The following is a 19,041-nucleotide window of genomic DNA, read 5'->3' on the forward strand; positions in this document are numbered from 1 at the left end:
TAGCTGACATTTTCAGAACGCGTCGTAAAAAGTTGTAAAAATTATTGGTCATTTTGGCACGATTTCGCCCTCGATGTTGAAGCTGTGAGCGATCACTTGTTATGTTTACACTGATTAACAGCGAAACATTTAAAGGGTGTGTTGGGAAGAGTTGAAAAGAACCAATAACCTGTTTCATTTAGACTGCACGATTTCTGCGGTTAATTAGTCGAAAAAGAAATTCGTGTAGGCCCTCGAAAGCCCGTCAAATAAAAAGTCAAACCAATTGTGAATTGTATGAAACAAATCAGAAAACGACGGCAGGAATTTAAACACACACTCTCTGTGCAAACTTACATGCACATTAATTATATTTTTGTTTGGCACGGTGGTTTTAATGAACTTTTACTGCCTGGAAATGCGAGCCAAGGGCTTGTCTCTGAACTTGACTTAATGGTAACATTCTCCGAAGTAATTGCGCAAGTTTTATTAAATCAATTGTTACTTCGAAAAGATCTAACATTCGGTTGTTTATAAATCTTTTATATGCCGAGTTTTGCGGTTAAGATGAAAAAAGCGCAATGGTCCGGAAACTAGACCCGAGAGGAAGGGGAAACAGCCATGCTTTTCGCGATTTTAAGTCCCAGCTTCGCGCGTGTTTAGCTTCCGATGTGTTCACTTGTCAGCCTCACATGCATAGACCACGGCACCGCTACGCCAAATGCATCACGTGCTGGGGCGTGTCAAATCAATTAGACTGAATGACAGTTGTCAAGAACAGCGAAGTTTTAGACCAATCAGCGTTCGCATGAATCAATCACCGAGGCGTCTTGATTAGCTTACAAATAACAGCTACAGGTCATGTGACAACGTAAGCTGTTTCAGTCTGTATATAAATTACACGGGGCGCCTGGTCAATAAAACTTTGCACTAGGTAGCTATACACACCGCTGTGATATTCATTATCGCCGCTCGTCGTATATACAACTTTAGGACAAGGCTCGTCAACTGAATGCGTCACGCTCCTCGGCCCGTTGCCCACAGAAGTTGCAATTTTTTACGACTTTCCCTAGTGGTCTTAATAGCGATTATGAAGTTGGTTTTCTTATCTGAGAGATACTGAATAACGATTGGAAACTGGTTCCTGCTACACAGATCAGGTAGGCGGCTATTTGGTGGTTTCAGAGTTATTGCATGAATCGGGGACATGCACGAGTGTTTTAATTCGGGCTGACGTATGTCTTATCACCGCCAACTTATCGTAAACTTATCAAAATGGATATTTACTGCCAATAGAGTTATAGCAATGGCCAGTATCTCGGTTTCCAAAGGAAATCCCCAAAGTTTACGATCTTAACTTTGTCAGGAAACGTCACGGAGTTCGAAATCCTCTGGCGCGTTCCACTGTTTGGCCTGTAAGACGTCGGATTGCTGTTGCAGTTGACTGCGAGGGGTGTCTTCTAACGCTGTGGACACAATACAGGGGTAAAGTCCATATCTCACAGAAACCATATTGTTCGCTTCTGTAAATTAAATTTGGCATTTGACCTTGCCGATATTAAGTAAACTTGTTTGTCCGCCTCGTGGAAGTTTCGAAGTTTTGTGGTGAGATTTGGTAGCCTTTACATACCCATGTACGCGCGCAAATAACTTTTGTCGCCTGGGTAAAGCGTCATCTGGTTCACTTCCTGTGAAACGACTCAACAACCTGTTTCACAGTTTTTGAACTTTCTGCCCAAGTTTCTTTGAAAAGGTTTGTAAAGAGTGGTTTTTGATCCGCGCAAGAAACACTGTAAAGTCTTGTAGACTGACGGACGGACGATCTAGGCCATGCTGAACATTTGCTGGCAATTCTACGATCGATCATCCATTAAGGTGCGGAATTGTGATTTTATCGTTTTTAGAAAGTTTAGCTGGAAGTTTAGAAAGCTAAATTAGAAGTCTAAATCTAAATCTAAACTTAGAAAGTTTAGCCAGAAACGATAATTATCGCCTTCTAAATAGCGTTCTAAATTTAGAAATTAGCTGAAGTTTAGAAAGTCGGGCCTCGGGTGAAAACATTTTTCCAATGATATATCGGATAAAAACGATAATTATCACTATCTAAATAGCGTTCTAAGTTTAGAAATTAGCTGAAGTTTAGAAAGTCGGGCCTTGGCTGAAAAAAAATTGTTCTAGGATATATCGGATAAAAACGATAATTATCACTTTCTAAAGAGCGTTCTAAGTTTAGAAATTAGCTGTAGTTTAGAAAATCGGGCCTTGGGTGAAAAAAATTTGTTCGAGGATATGTCGGATAGAATCAGGAAAATACTGTATCAGTTTTGCCAAGCGGCAAATTCAAAGCTCAAATGTGATTTTGTCCATAAACCCGCGAGAAAAGCACCCCTTATTGAATTGACCATTGCAACGGGCAAGAATTGAATGTCATTGTCATGAAGTAGAGAAATGTGGCTCTGAGTGAGCGATGACGAAAAATTGTGAATGTTTATTCTTTGACCGTCAAAAACAAAGACTGTCAAATAGCCACCGCTAGTGTTAATGACAAATAAACCAGATGTGTGAGGTGAAGACCAATGTAAATAACCATACTGCCACAATTCGCATGACCAAGGTGTGTTCAGACACAGACAAGAAGAGGGTCAGATAGTTCCACGACAATCGTGTCCATTGTGGTGCAAATTAATGCTAATAGCCTTATCAATGCCTCATTAGCATTAACTTGAAACACAAATTGACGCGCGCGATCGTAATTGAATACACCTTGCTCATTAGAACTGTGGTAGTATTGTTCCATTTTTGGTTTATTGGACAAGCTCATTTGAGCTTTGGATTTTAAAACTTACTTCTGGGGGAAACTGATATTATTTTCCGGGTTCTACAAGAAAACTCCTACATACTCACTCTTTTACTTTATAAAAACACTTGGGAATATACAGATGACAACAGAAACGTTGTATCAGCCTTTTTTCCGACATATTCTTGGAAAAGTTTGCGGGACTTCATCTCACGCACTCCACATTTCACTGTGAGCACGCAGCCTGGAGATGGCAGCCTGGCCGGCAACACTTTTGATAGGGCCAATGCATTAATTTGGAGGTATATCTCGTCGGTCTATTGGACAAGTCACATTTCAGCTTTGGCTTTTAGAACTTGCTTCTGGGAGAAAACTGATAGTATTTTCCAGGTTCTACAAGACTGCTCCTACAAGCTCACACTTTTCTCCTTGAAACACTAGGGAATATACAGATGACAACAGAAATGGTGTACCAACGTTTTTATCCGATATATCCTTGGAAAATTTTTCCACTGACTCCGACTTTCTAAACTACAGCTAATTTCTAAACTTAGAACGCTATTTAGAAAGCGATAATTATCGTTTTTATCCGATATATCCTTGGAAAACTTTTTCCACTCCAACCCCGACTCTCTAAACTACAGCTATTTTCTAAACTTAGCACGCTATTTAGAAAGCGATAATTATCGTTTTTATCCGATATATCAAGGAAAAATTGTTTTCACTTCAGGCCCCATTTTCTGAATGATTCAATCTTTTACTGTGAGCACGCAGCTGGAAGATGGCGGCCTGACCGGCAACACATTTGATAAGACCATTAGCATAAATTTGCATTAATCAGCAAAAATGGACGTGATCGTTGTGGACAAATCTCAACACACCTTGGCAACCACAGGGGCAACACGTTAAATAAGGCCATTAGCATTAATTTGCACCATTACTTAATCTGCACAAATGGACGCGATCAAGATAATCTCAACACACCTTGGTCATTTGAACTGTGGAAGTATGGTAACTTTTATGTACATTCGTCTCCACGTCAAATATCTGGTTTATTTTTCATAACACGTAGTCTAGCCGGGTGGTTATTTGACAGACTTTGTTTTTGACGAACAAAACAAATATTTACAATTTCTCTTCACAAATTGTGTTTATGCTGACTCACTGTCACATTTCTCTACTTCGTAACATTCAACTTCTTGCCAAACGCAATGGTCAATTTTATAGGAAGTATGCTCTCTCGGGGTCTATTGGCCAAGTCATATTTGAGCTTTGGATTTTAAAACTTACTTCTTGGGAAAACTATTAGTATTTTCCTGGTTCTACAAGACTACTCCTACAAACTCACACATTTTCCCTTGAAACACTGGGAAAACATTACAATAGAAATGCTGTATCATCGTTTTTATCAGACATATCCGGTGAATTAACGTTTTTTCTCAACGTAAAGCTCAACTTTCTAAACTACAGCTAATTTCTAAACTTAGAACGCTATTTAGAAAGTGATAATTATCGTTTTTATCCGATATATCCTTGGAAAACTTTTTCCACTCCAAGCCGACTTTCTAAACTACAGCTAATTTCTAAACTTAGAACGCTATTTACAAAGTGATAATTATCGTTTTTATCCGATATATCCTTGGAAAAAAATTTTCAACCTAAGGCCCGACTTTCTAAACTTTCTAAACTTCAGCTAATTTCTAAACTTAGAACGCTATTTAGAAAGTGATAATTATCGTTTTTATCCAATATATCCTTGGAAAAAAATTTTCAACCTTACGCCCGACTTTCTAAACTACAGCTATTTTCTAAACTTAGAACGCTATTTAGAAAGTGATAATTATCGTTTTTATCCGATATATCCTTGGAAAAAAATTTCACACCTAAGGCCCGACTTTCTAAACTTCAGCTAAACTTCAGCTAATTTCTAAACTTAGAACGCTATTTAGAAAGTGATAATTATCGTTTTTATCCGATATATCCTTGGAAGAAATTTTTCAACCTAACGCCCGACTTTCTAAACTACAGCTATTTTCTAAACTTAGAACGCTATTTAGAAAGTGATAATAATCGTTTTTATCCGATATATCCTTGGAAAAAACTTTTTCCATTCCAGGCCCGACTTTCTAAACTACAGCTATTTTCTAAACTTAGAACGCTATTTAGAAAGTGGTTATTATCGTTTTTATCCGATATATCCTTGGAAAACTTTTTCCACCCCAAGCCGACTTTCTAAACTACAGCTAATTTCTAAACTTAGAACGCTATTTAGAAAGTGATAATTATCGTTTTTATCCGATATATCCTTGGAAGAAATTTTTCAACCTAACGCCCGACTTTCTAAACTACAGCTATTTTCTAAACTTAGAACGCTATTTAGAAAGTGATAATTATCGTTTTTATCCGATATATCCTTGGAAAAAACGTTTCCACTCCAAGCCGACTTTCTAAACTTCAGCTATTTTCTAAACTTAGAACGCTATTTAGAAAGTGATAATTATCGTTTTTTATCCGATATATCCTTGGGAAATTTTTTCACTCCAAGCCCGACTTTCTTAACTTTTAAACTTCAGCTAATTTCTAAACTTAGAACGCTATTTAGAAAGTGATAATTATCGTTTTTATCCGATATATCCTTGGAAAAAAATTTTCAACCTAAGTCCCGACTTTCTAAACTTTCTAAACTTCAGCTATTTTCTAAACTTAAAACGATATTTAGAAAGTGATAATTATCGTTTTTATCCGATATATCCTTGGGAAACTTTTTTCACTCCAAGCCCGACTTTCAAAACTACAGCTATTTTCTAAACTTAGAACGCTATTTAGAAAGTGATAATTATCGTTTTAATCCGATATATCCTGTGAAAAAAATTTTCAATCTAAGTCCCGACTTTCTAAACTTCATCTAAACTTCAGTTAATTTCTAAACTTAGAACGCTATTTAGAAAGTGATAATTATCGTTTTTTTGCCGTGTTTATCGTTTTTAGCTAGTTTAGCCCTCATAGGGAATACACGTAGTTTAGAAATGGCTTTCAGGAAAAGACACAATTCCGCACCTAACTCCGATCATCGCACAATCGCGGCGACCATCGGTCGGTAGGCGTTCCCAGGTACAGTTCATAAGTAATATTCCATAACCTGTGTGGATTAGATGGAAAAAGTATAGAGCCAGGGTGTAGAGTAAAATAATTATTTGTCACACTTTTTATAATGAACAAGGAAGTAACATGCCCCGGGAACATGTCACTTAAAGCATAGACTCTCGAGAAAAACGGGACAGGCAACTCCGATAGAGAACAAAGGGTCTATGGGATTAGCAGCGTCTGATCTATCTTGGAATAATTAAGAGGTGTTAATGGGTCGGGGAAGGAATGAAGCTGGGCCCGATCGATTGCACAACGTCCGGTTCATAGACACGTGCATGCGGGTATACGGTAATGTTTTCGGATTACAAGTTATTCCGGATTACCCGCAAGTCCATTTTTAGAAATAAAAGTGTTACAACTATTTTGAGAAGAATTCGTCAAAATGGTTTTAAAGTACTTTTTACATATTGGTAGCGAGATTCGATGCAACTAGAAGTCTGCAGGGAGTCAGTATGTTGCTGTAAAGTGACAAAGTTTCGAATAGAAATCCGAAAAACATACCGCTGCAGTTCCAGACTTAACAGCAGTTGACATCACAGAGTTGTTTACATTCCGCGATCGTCCGTGTATCTCCGAATTTTCCCTCGTTTTTGCAGTTTTTTAACCGTCGGAATATTTTCTGTGCGAGGAGTGCTCCATGATTCGGTAAAGTATGTATGTTATCTACTGAAATGTGTTGTTTGAAAACTGTGAACGGCCAAATTTACGAGTACAGCATTCAGCTTTGTGTAAATGCATGTCTACCTTACCGCTTCTGACTCCATCAACCGATGGATAGTCCCGATTTATCGCGAAGTTTCTCCTGACAGCGAAAGTCAGTGTTACAAATGTATTTTCTAGTACTTTGCGGATGTAAACATGTGTAGCTTATCCGAACTTTGGTGTTTCTTTAGGCTAAAACAGTACCAAAATGGTAGAGGTCGTTTTTGAGCTCCGATGGAGTAGTCATTTTTTGTGTTCCCTGATTTTCGTCAAATGTTGCGTGACAGATGAAATAAAGGTCAGATTTTCGTTTCGCAGGACTGGGGAAGTGTAAACCTGTCTAACTTGTAAATGTTTGTTGTTATCGGAGATTTTTATGGTAGGGAATGTAAACTTATATTGTCGATATCTAGCAAGAGTTTTCTGTAGCGTCTATGGCTAAATGTACACTGTTTTTATCGTCTGGTTTTTTCCCTTGGCTTCGGCTTGAATCCAAAATGTGATCTTCATCGTTACCAGAACATTCACCATGACTATATATCCAAAAAACCCTCAAAATTCTCTGTGTCATTACTCGGAACGTGCCATGCAAGAGCAAAGTGTACATATTCAGAACGTCAGTTTGATCGTTAATGAGATTCAGTGTTAAGTACGAAGTATTGTTTTTGGGGACCGCTTGGCAAATAAACTTTAATGTATTCAAGATAGATCGCACAAAGAAACCTCAGCAGTTGCCTGTCCCGTTTTTCTCGAGAGTCTATGCTTAAAGGCATTCGTTGGCGCCAGATTGTCTCACCAGAAAATTTACCAACAAGATTATAATTTCAATGGAAAACAAGGCAGTATTGCTGAAGGCAATGAGTACTTGGGCCGTGATAGAGTAATTTTGAGGACAATATATCTACTACTATTCAAATATGGTCTTGAATTTCCTCCTGTCAATGAGGCATTTGATTAACTGGTTATTAAACGAAGCAATGGCATGACAACGGCAAAATATGTCTAGCAACTTTGTGGAGTTTGAGGCAGGGGTTCTTTATTTATAGCGGGAATTGCTTAAACTCCTTAAATATTCAAATTACAGCAAATTTCTTTTGTTCTCGATGGTAGATGTCTAATATTTAGATGGGCATATTTAGATTTCTACCCTATAGTTATCCCTATATACCAAAAATCGGACATCCAGCTCTATTGGCTTGCTCAGAATTAGATATGCGCATAATTAATGAGGTACAATATGTGGTGTCATAAGGTGTCCCATCATACCATTTATGAAGGGTGTAGCACTTGTGGTTGCTGAGTTGTGGACAAATATATATATTTGAGGTCAAAGGTCATTGAGGTCACGTCACATTTTGTCATAATAATTGTATTGCTAAGTTATTCCTATATACCAAAAATCAGACCTCCAGCTCTATTGGCGCGCTCAAAATTATATATGCGCATAATTAATGAGGTACAATATGTGGTGTCATAAGGTGTCTTATCATACCAAATATGAAGGATGTAGCACTTGTGGTTACTGAGTTGTGGACAAATATATATATTTGAGGTCAAAGGTCATTGAGGTCACGTCACATTTTGTCATAATAATTGTATTGCTAAGTTATTCCTATATACCAAAATCAGACCTCTAGTTCTATTGGCTCGCTCAAAATAAGATATGCACATAATTAATGAGGTACAATATATGGTGTCATAAGGTGTCCTCTCATACCAAATATGAAGGGTGTAGCACTTGTGGTTACTGAGTTGTGGACAAATATGTATATTTGAGGTCAAAGGTCATTGAGGTCACGTGAAGTTTTGTCAAACAAATTATATTGTTAACTTATCCCTATATACTAGTACCAGAAATCCGACCTCTTGCTGTATTGGCTCGCTCATAATTAGATATGCACATAATTAATGGGGTACAATATGTGGCGTCATAAGGTGTCCCATCATACCAAATATGAAAGGTTTAGCACTTGTGGTTACTGAGTTATGGACAATAATGTATATTTGAGGTCAAAGGTCACCAAGGTCACATGATATTTTGTCAAAATGTCTGAGATATCTGCGTGAACCGATGGACTCACTGATGGACTCACGGACGGATATGAGCCAATCTGTAAGCCCCCTGGACTTTATCCGTGGGGACAAAAAAACTGTGTCACTGCATCCTTTAGGCAATATGAATAAAATGAGAAACTAAATTTTTATTTTTCTTGGCATCATACATGCGAGTCTATGGAGAACTGCCTTATACATGGGAGTCTATGGAGGTGTAAACTAAAAAGTCCTCTAACACGGCCAAATTTGATAGCATTGTGAAACAAATCGACGTGCATCTGTATGGGGTTGGGTACTAGGCGTGAACGGACGGACGGACGCACGGACATGACCAAACCTATAAGTCCCCTCGGACTTCGTCCGTGGTAATTAAAAACAACGCAACAGTTATTACAGCTACACCGGCGGTAGGTTCATATCCAGAGCCCCGTACGGTCTGCCGCCGTCGCTTGAAAACAATCTCATGCACCCGGCCATATGGGCAGCTGGCCGGATGCATGACTTCCCGGAGAAGGCGAGCTGTCACGTTCAAGCTCAGGATTATTTGTCGATCAAATTTCAATAAATTTACCTTACCTAGATGAAATTTTGTCTATAGGCTGAAATTTCGCCGAAGTTTGACAAAATTACATCGATTTTTCAGGTTCATATGCGACATTTTTGAGTTTTGAGTGCAGACAGAAATAAGTTTTGAGGCAACATGGCTGCGACCCCATGTTGACCCCTAGCCCTGCGTACGATGCTATGTGCTACAGCTAACACACAGCATCGTATGCAGGGCCAGCGAGAGAGTTGCCGACATCGACGGTTATTTACGAGAAGTGAATAAAAGACTGTCATTTTGGAAGCGATCGAGTAGCTGAGGTAGGCTGGGATACGACTTGGGCCCAAGAACGCTGAATTTCGCAGTAATTTGGCTTTTTACGTCAAGTTTCAAAATGGATTTGAAGTCACCGACCCTACGTACGGGTCTTTGCAGGGCTGTGGTGAGCGGGGCGGTTAGCTGTAGCGGAACACACAGCATCGTACGCAGGGCTAGTTGACCCCCAAGTGAAAATGTGTTCGCGATCAAATCTTCCTATATTTTTTTCAGAATTTTCAACAAAATCATTGCTTCTTACATCTTTTGTAAAATTTAAAATACTAAAATAAAACTGCGATGTGCAATGTCTCCAGATTTCTAAAATATCGTTCGTTGACCGTTCGATGCAAACTTGTGACGCAGTTGAAATTCAATACTGACCGCCAAATAATCTTAATGAGACGAGATCAGTCTAGACATCCTCCAAATTATCCAACCATTCGCATTGGAGTTCAGCTCGCTTAGAGTATCATAACATTTATTCGGCCTTCTTTTAGATCGAACCTAATATCTCCCATTTAGGAAATAAAAACACAAGCTACCTCGACAAAACTTCGTGCACCATCCAAGACCAAACGCACTACAAATCTGTCTTGACGTCATCATCTCCTTACATGGTAATCGGCATACCGTATTTTTTAGCAAAGGGGACACAGAATACGTCGGAGTATTCAGTTTCAAAACGTATTACATTGTGTGATGTTGTCAAAAAAAGTTATGTTACTGCAGTGGTATAAATTACAAAACACAAAAGTTCAAATCAGTTTATTTTGGACTGGCTTTACCAACATTTCATATTGTTTCTTATGCCAGATTTGACCACGTGCTTACTGGCGACCCCTTTTCATGCAAATTTTGTGTCAAATGATGTGTTCCCCTGGAAAAACAAACGTACGATTTCTAAATGAAGGAGGCGAAATTTGCCCTCAAGACTCGAAACCACCCCTTTGGGTGTACCTAGCTATTTTTAACGAGCTTCTCGAATCTGCAGCTCTATTTCGAAATGATGGTCTGGTTTTCTCAGCTCAAGGATAAGTGTTCTCCATCGCTGTGGGCATTACTATTCTCAACCGGGGTACAGTTTCCAGTCGTAATGTTTTTCATTGTGTCCGGGATATAAAACCTTTCCTTTTCAAACTTTCTCTTTGATTAACACTAATCCACATCTTGTCAGTGATTAAACATGTTTCAAGTTTAAATGTTAAATTCTGGTCTCGAGCCCTCCTGTTCGACCAAACCGAAATTACCCCTCCCACTTTGGCTCGTCCAGTGGGTGTAGCAAGGGTCGTGCCATCGCCTAGGAAACGGAGGGTGCATTAATTGTTGCATTTCGATGCACATTTTGATTATATTCAGAAGATTTTGTGGCAAAAACTCAGATAGAGAAGCATTTATATTCACATCTCACTTATTCAAGACTGGCTGAGAGCAGCACTTCCATTCAGTTAACATCATTACGCCATTTATTATGCCAAGAAAGATGAAGCCAATACATTTTGCCCTCCCTGGTCTCAGCCAGAAATGGTTATACCTTACAGTTTTTTCCCACGGAATGAAAACAAATGTACTTGGGCTGAGGCCCAAGTACAACAAGAGGCTATCACACCTCCATAATCCTCTTACAGACTAGAACAAAGGCGATCCCAGGGATCGCCAGAAATGGCTTTAAAGCCGCACTTTTCAATCCCAGGTTCTCGCATTAGTACAGTTCTCCCCCCAGTCAAACACTTGGCCAGTACGATGTTTGATTTCTATAACATTAATTACACAAACTGATCTCAACTGTTTGTCACATTTTGCTAATCCTGCAAAAAGAGTTTATACAAGCGTTTGATTGACTGTCGGTTCAAATCGTCAACAGTCATTGATTCCCCACAACCAACGCTCGAATTTCCTAAAAAAATGTCTTCCAGTCGCATTAGACTTTGAATTCGATCTTTGAGTTCGATGGGCAGCAACTTTGCGCTGACCGCTTGGCAGTCTGTCTGTGTTTTTGCAGCCGGGGAAAACTAAAAAGGGGCATTTTCTGGAGCGTGTGCCCGCGTGTTGCCTGTTTGGTTTCCACTTACACAATAAACGCTGCCATAGCTTCGCGTCCTTTTAAAGGGAGGCTCTGCCTTTAATGTGCTCACTATACCGCCCCCTCCAAAATTATTTAATTCCTGGCTACTTGGGTGTGACCTCGCAGTCAATAGTCGGTGTGTCTGTGTTTTTGTTTTTGTTTTGTTTTTGTTTGTTTTTGTTTTTTTTGGGGGGGGGGTTGGTTGTTAGTTTTCAAATTATTATTTTTTCCTTTCCTATCTGAAAACGCTAGTTCCGTACACCATTTCACTAGTCTAGCTAAATGGCCACCAATTAGTTCAGCGTATTCTTCGGACGTCTGGAGCCCCAACGAGTGGTCATCTTTCCGCTTTAATTGATTCGATCGGAGTATAGAAAATTAAAAAGCGCGTGGGTTGGGCCTATATAGAATTTTTTCATAATTTCACTTCTTAAGTAGGTTACACCAGTAAAGAATTTTAGTGTTCAGAAAATGCCACTTTCATGATCTGTTTTTCAAAAATCTCCCTAACTAGGGAAGGGGTAACCCCCTCCCACACCCTCGCCTTGCCCCCGCCCCCCTTGAAAAATCCTGGCTGCGCCAGTGGATATTAATAAATGCGCCGAGGCATAAGATGCGTCTAAATTTCTCCTTATATGGTCAAATATTTTTCACGTAGTATCACGGTCATTATATACATATTATAAACATCTGGTCACATGGGACAAATAGAGTTGCCACTGACTGCTCTTTTGTCCGTATTTTTAGAAGCTCTTTTCTCTGAATAGAGGTTATTGATTCCTAATTTTCTAACGCGTTTTTGAGGGGGTTATTATAAAGCAATCTTGGTGAGTCATATATCATTAGAAAGCAGAGAATCTCTACTTTTAGGAAAGTTGTAAAGCAGAAAAATGATTTCTGGCGACTTATTGGTGGTTTTGGGGTGGCGGGTCACAAACAGAATTACATATCGCACGAATAGGCTACGGTATCTATTCATGTTCCTTATTGAGAAAAAGGGTGTGGCAGTGATGATCCAAGTCGGGATGTGTATAAGCGACTTCATATTAGAAAAAAATATTGTAGTTATGTTGAATTATTAAATCAAATGAGAATATCTTTCGTTGTTATCGATTTTTAAATGTACTTGAAATTAGAATTGTGTTGTAGCAGTTGCGATTCGTCCCTTCCGTTTGGGTCATTTCTTAGCTGATGAAAGATCCGTTTTCTTAGCTGATGAAAGATGAAAATCATAAAATCAAATGTTTTAGGGGTTTTACTTGTCCTTACAGTGATTTTGATGATATCTTATTTTATTCCCAAATATGCTTAAGATCGACTTTCCAATAGATCGGTTTGTACCTTAAGTTCTAAGTTTGCATCTCTGTATTATACAGTTGGGAAGAAATTTGAATTTATATGCAATATTATGTTTTATATTACTGTAGATCCTTTAGATTATCTGTTATTTTGTCAGTCAAACCTCTCTCTTTATAGTTTGATGTATAAAAAATACATCAAAATATGATAAGACATCAAGAAATGTCAATTATTTACATGAGGAAACGCAGCTTAAATTGTGTTAATTAAAGAATACTTTATATTTCGACTGAAATGTTAGGTAATGAAACACAACATGTTCATTTTTTGTTTCGTTTTATAGGTATATGCTACTTCAGCTATCAATTTGAAAACGGGGTACAACAGACGGATGGAAAACCCAAAGATGCTGAGATGTATTATATATATTGGATATCTGATTCACCTGGCAGACTGTGCCTACCATGCAGAATCTGGGACTGGAACCGATATACTTTATAAAAACGAAGAGCTTATCCCTGGTGAAAAACTGGTCTCTGGTCTCTATACACTGGAACTACAAACTGATGGTAACTTGGTGTTATATGATCGCAGAGATCCTATGAACCCTTCATTTATGATCGCCGAAGATCAAAACCCTACACCTATATGGAACACAGGTACTGTGGGCGAGAATGTTGAACGACTAGTTTTACAGCGCGATGGGAACCTGGTACTCTATTCGGACGGGTGGGTGCCGGTATGGGCCTCCGGAACGCACTCTCCCTACCCATACATCAGCCACCTGCTGTTGTCCGACAACGGCGTGCTGGGGCTCTTCTGTACAGGGAATGGGCGATTGTGGACGAACACAGAGGGCCGAAATGAGAGTGAATGTATCAACGAGCGCAGCAAACTCTACAAAAACAGCCAACTTCTCCCAGGGAAGAAACTCGCGTCAGATAATGGTCTCTACACTTTGGAAATGCAGGCTGATGGGAACTTGGTAACATATGATCAGAACCGTCGTGCTGTATGGAGCTCGGGTACTGCGAAGTTGACAAATGTAAGGGAGTTTTTACTTGCAGGGGGGTGGCATACCCATGAAGAAATAATGTCCATGTCTAGAGACGATTGTAGAAACACTTTGATTGTTATTCTTCACCAGAGAAATGGGGATAGCGTACAAGCCCTCCAGGCACTGTCTGATGGGGACTTACTAGAAAGAGGCAGGCGTCTCACACCGTCATCGCGGCTCGTTTTGCAGGAGGATGGGGACCTCGTTCTGTACTTGATGGGAGGTGCAGCGGCGTGGAGGACCGGCACTGCGTCCCCCTGGCGGTCTGTTAGCTTTCTGGGATTGGGTGAAGACGGTGTACTGACGCTGTACTGCGAGTTGTACTCGCAGCATCATCCGGGGTCTCGCCGTACAAAGCCCTTTGGACTAGCAACGAAGGCATACTCTGCAGTGGGTGCCAAACAAGTGATCTCGCCGATGAGCCGGAATATCAGGTCAATATCTCTAGCCGTTTGCTGGAAAAATATGCGTCTAGAGATCTGACCGTGCAAGCATGTTGGAGGGATAACTTTGAAGAGGATGGTCAGGTGTTTGGTGAAGTGGTGGATCAAATGACGCTCTTCATTCAGCGTGTAAAGCCCAATTTGGGGAAAGCTCAAGGATGACACGAGCGGGCAGGTCATCTATATATGTGACGATATGATGGAGGAGAATCAACTATACAATATAAAACCTGTCTGACGGATTTACGGAAAATTTTAATTGAGGGGGGTTGGCATACACGTGAAGAATTAATGTCCCTGTCCGAAGATGATTGTAGAAATACCCTAATCAGTATCCTTAACCATAGAAGTGACTACATATAAACGAGCTTCGGTCGCTGACTGATGAAAATTTAGTAGAAAGAAGCAGGTGTCTCATACAGTCTAACCCGAGTGTTTCTCTTCTATCAGACAGGGCCAGACGAGAACAGACAGGTTGGGTGAAATATTGGGAGGCATTTCATATGGCCCAAACCTCAACTCTAGGGGTAGATGAACGATATGCTTTGATGAAAGCAAACCTCCCTATATGGGTTTTGCATCCGGACGAAGAGTTTTATCCCTAAATCATTTCAGGACTATGTAAATTACAATATAAAACATACACGTTTTGCAGACGATTTCAGGGTAAATTTACGAGCGTGGAATGATAAAAGACATCACTATAAAGAGGGTAAATACAACCCAACAAAGTTCAGCGAAAATAGCATTCCTGGAAATATATGGTTTGAAAAAGATTGGTCCCATCATGGCAATTACCATCGCCTTGTGGACCCTAAGTCAGCGCCCACATATGCTTTCTTCATGCAGCGGAACAGTACGGAAATCTGGATCAGGTATTATCTCTTTTTCGGGATTAATGTTGTCCCTGTCTTCTTGGCCTCTTGGGATCATTATGCAGACTGGATCCATATATCGGTTAAGTTGGGCAAAACGAACAGCCAGTGGGTTCCTACCGAGTACTGGTACAGCGCACACAGCGGTGGGGAGCATATAGACAACCCCCTTCACGGTGATAAGATCCAGTTCTACGATCTCGCCAATTGGTACGGTGGCCAATGGCATTCCCGACCGAGGTTGTTTAAGGTTACCTCAGATCAAGCAATCGCAGCGGGCGAGTTCCACCCCATTGTGTTCTTGGCGCGCGGGACACACGAGGCCTACGCGACCACAGGCTCCAGGGGTGTCCTGGGGACGGATCATTGTGACTGGGGGGATGCGGTGGTGCCCTGGGCCTTGGATCTGAGAATCAACCTTTCCCCTGGCACTGCAGCAAAAGACTTTGACCCTTACCCCATGTGGGATCTTGGTGATCCAGTATTATCCACTAGAATGAATTACCAGGCCTTCCCAGAGCTGGCTCAAATCCCTTACATACCGTTCGAACCTCGCAAAATAAAGGGATCAACGGTGAAGCAGGACTCCTTCTTTGAATTATTCACTTGGATGGAGCCAAATTTGAAAAGATATGCCATCTTAAATTGTGGGCAAGATACTGATAATGATGGGGAGTTCGGCATTACAATTCCGATTCAGAAATCATTGACTGGGAGAGCGAGTTTGATAATAGCAACACTGTCAATTCACGTTGTAGTGTGTGACATTAGAAACTTGGCATTGTTCATCATGAAAATAGTAGCTCTTCAAGATGCTTACATAGTCAGTCAAAATGAGCATTTCCCTAGGATCGTCTAAGTGATTGGTTTGTTTGATATGGTGTTATTTCCACATTTCAAAACATAACAATTTACAATTATTCATCAATACATAATACAGAAATCAAATTAAAATATAACATTGTACAATAATCTGACAATTATTATTTACCTTTAGATGTTATTAACTCTTCTTCTTATTCTTGTCATCGTCCTTCGTATTCTTTCGAACTTATTTGTAAAGGCAATGATGACCATATTATTTTGAATTGTCCCTTGTATAAACTTGAAAAGGGTAGCATTTATAAATTCTTGATTATGTCCAATTTTCATAGGAACAATAAACGTCAAGATACAGTTTGGAGAGATCTGCTTTCACTTACTGAAAATATCAAACCTTTGTTCACTTCTTGTTATCTCAGTCCAATTCCCAAAAAAGAAGGAGATCTTCAATGGCGTCTTCTCCACGGTGCGTACGCAACTGGCTCGTTTATGTTCCATTCTGGGTATAGCTCATCCTCTGATTGTATTTTCTGTAGTGCCAGAGATGACCTTTTACACATATTTTTAGAATGCCCTCGTCTTTCTCCCTTGTTCATTCTCCTTCGTAAACTCTGTCACCGTTTTCTTGGTCAGGAATGCAAGATTTTATTCTGGTGGTTTGTTTTAGGCCCACCCTTTGATAAATCATACATGGACAAGAATACTTTTGCGCTTTTAAATTTTCTTTTTACGATAGCTAAAATTGCAATTCATGTGACAAGACGAAATGCAATTAATGGTCATGATCCCTCAATCAGTAATATGCTTGTTTCTGTTTTTAAAAGGCGAGTTTGTGCTCGCATTCTAGAAGAATATAATTACTTCACGCTCAATTCAAACATAAGTGCTTTCAAAAACATTTGGTGTATTAATGACGTCATTGCTTCCGTAGACATTGATGGAACAATTACTATTGTTAGGTGGTTTTTTTTGTCTGCAAGATGTAGGGTGTCCTGTCCTATTTCTTTGCAAATTTATGTCGCTTTTTCTTGTTTCGGTTGTTGGTTTGCTTTCTCCTATTCAGTGGAGAAAATTTTCATGCACCTCGCATCTTGCCTTTTGTCATTAACATAATTGTGCTTTTTTCAGATTTAATTGGTTTCCTTCCCCATATTGTAAGTGATATAGCTACCTGTTTGCCTTTTCACTGTTTCTCTCCGTCTCGCTCCAGCATCAGTGTCATAGCCATTTCGCAGTTTTTGCTGATTTATTAGTCCAGCTTTGCCTAGTATTTTCAGTATTTGAACATCATTTGCCATTTCGCATTTGTCTGATTTCATTTTGCTTTTCGTCTCAAAATTTGAATTGTTTTATATGTACTTTTCTGTACAAGAGATTAATTTTAGTAATAAACGTTCATTTGAAAAATCAAAAATCAAAAATCTTCTTCTTTTTTGTTTTTGTTTTTTTTTTCTTGAGAAAATCAATATGTAAGTTATAAAGGAAATGCGGGAGACCTTCATCTTAAGCTTAAAGCTTGAAATTGATGCAGGCCTCGAGTTCAGACAACTGATGCCTGATTACATCATTTATCACATTTCACGTGACTATCATTTGACAAATCAAAACACAGACTGTGGATGAGTTGTGTTATAATGCTATCACTACAAATTTGGGCACAATAGTATACAGTATTTTTATAACAATAGGAAAAAGGGCAGTTTGTCACTCCCTTATAAAATGAAGGACACATAGTGGGGAAAACAGTGTTCTCAAAACATAACTGAGTGAATGGCAGCCCTTTCGTATGGATGTGGGTCAAAAACTACTTTTAACAATTAAATAGGATCAAAGACAGTGGTTTCAAAACAGAAATCATTGAAGGACAGTATTTTCACTTGAGAATAGGGTGAGGAGCACTAGTGTTATTTCTTCAAAATAGGGGAAAGGACGTATTTGGCTACTGAAAAGGATGAAGGAGTGTGCTTTCTTTTCACTGCAGACTTCGATAATTGAAGGATTGCATTCAAAACAGAATGAGTTGAAGGACAGCATTTTCACTTCAGAAGCAACAGAGGGACAGCATTTTCATTACATTCTAGATAGGACAGTACTTTCACTGCAGAATATGTTGGAGGACACTGCCTGCACTGATAGTCTTTTCCTTTGCTGAATTATGGGGTGAAAATGCTGTTGTTCACTTCATTCTGTATCGTTAAAATCCTGTCTTCCACCAAGTATTTGTAATGATGTCTTTCACAAAATTGTACCCTATAAGAATGTTGTCCTTTGCCTTTTTATGCAGTAAAATGTCAAACAGACATAGGTTGGGTGACAGAGAAGTGTACATTTACACAAATTTATATAAACCACCCGATTTCCTTGCTTCTCTTTTCTCCCAATTTCAAGATATCCACAGAATTTAATTCCACTCTGGCTGGGTCAAATTTACTGAAATTTTTATATTACATTCTTTAAATACTATTTAATGAAATCAGTATTTTGTTTGGCAATGAAATTCTTGAGCTAGCTAAATACCTTATAGACACTTTCAGATTTTTATTTTTTTCTCAGTTATAGAAGTCCAAAACACTGATAAAGTATATATTATCTGAGAGCTCTGATATTGGAAAATCCGACCGTGCACAGTACATAGTCATTATTTGCATAATAGTCATGTGACAAGCATTTTGCTGAACCTTCCAAAAATCAGTTTTTCCTCCATTTAGCCAATATGCTTGAAATTTGTGCTTTGACAAGCCTTGAGAAATACCGGTACCCTTCAAATCTGTGTCCGGGATTTCCTTTACATGCTTTTTTTGTTATGCACAATAAAAGGTGTGTAGACTAAGGTGATTTTCAAGGTGTTTGACTAAGGTGCTTTTCAAGGAATGTAATTGGCGCACCATATAATTTGAATGGGGACTTACAGAAAAAATGGCAGACATAAAATATATATATA

At 39.2% G+C, this 19,041-nt stretch overlaps 1 protein-coding gene across 1 annotated transcript; it reads left to right on the top strand.

The window, feature by feature from the left end:
- Positions 1–873: 873 nt before the first annotated feature.
- LOC139115171 (uncharacterized) lies at positions 874–17,521 on the top strand. Its single transcript, XM_070677091.1, has 2 exons — positions 874–1,139; positions 13,247–17,521. Exon 2 carries the CDS (start codon positions 13,295–13,297, stop codon positions 14,441–14,443), a length of 1,149 nt encoding a protein of 382 aa, XP_070533192.1. The 5' UTR covers positions 874–1,139; positions 13,247–13,294; the 3' UTR covers positions 14,444–17,521.
- Positions 17,522–19,041: the final 1,520 nt, after the last annotated feature.

This window comes from Ptychodera flava, chromosome 17, assembly GCF_041260155.1.
Source record: "Ptychodera flava strain L36383 chromosome 17, AS_Pfla_20210202, whole genome shotgun sequence".
In the NCBI taxonomy this organism is placed as follows: Eukaryota; Metazoa; Hemichordata; class Enteropneusta; family Ptychoderidae; genus Ptychodera; species Ptychodera flava.

Excerpts from the sequence above, each read along its gene's own strand:
- LOC139115171 (XM_070677091.1), top strand. The coding sequence starts at position 13,295 with ATGGAAAACCCAAAGATGCTGAGATGTATTATATATATTGGATATCTG.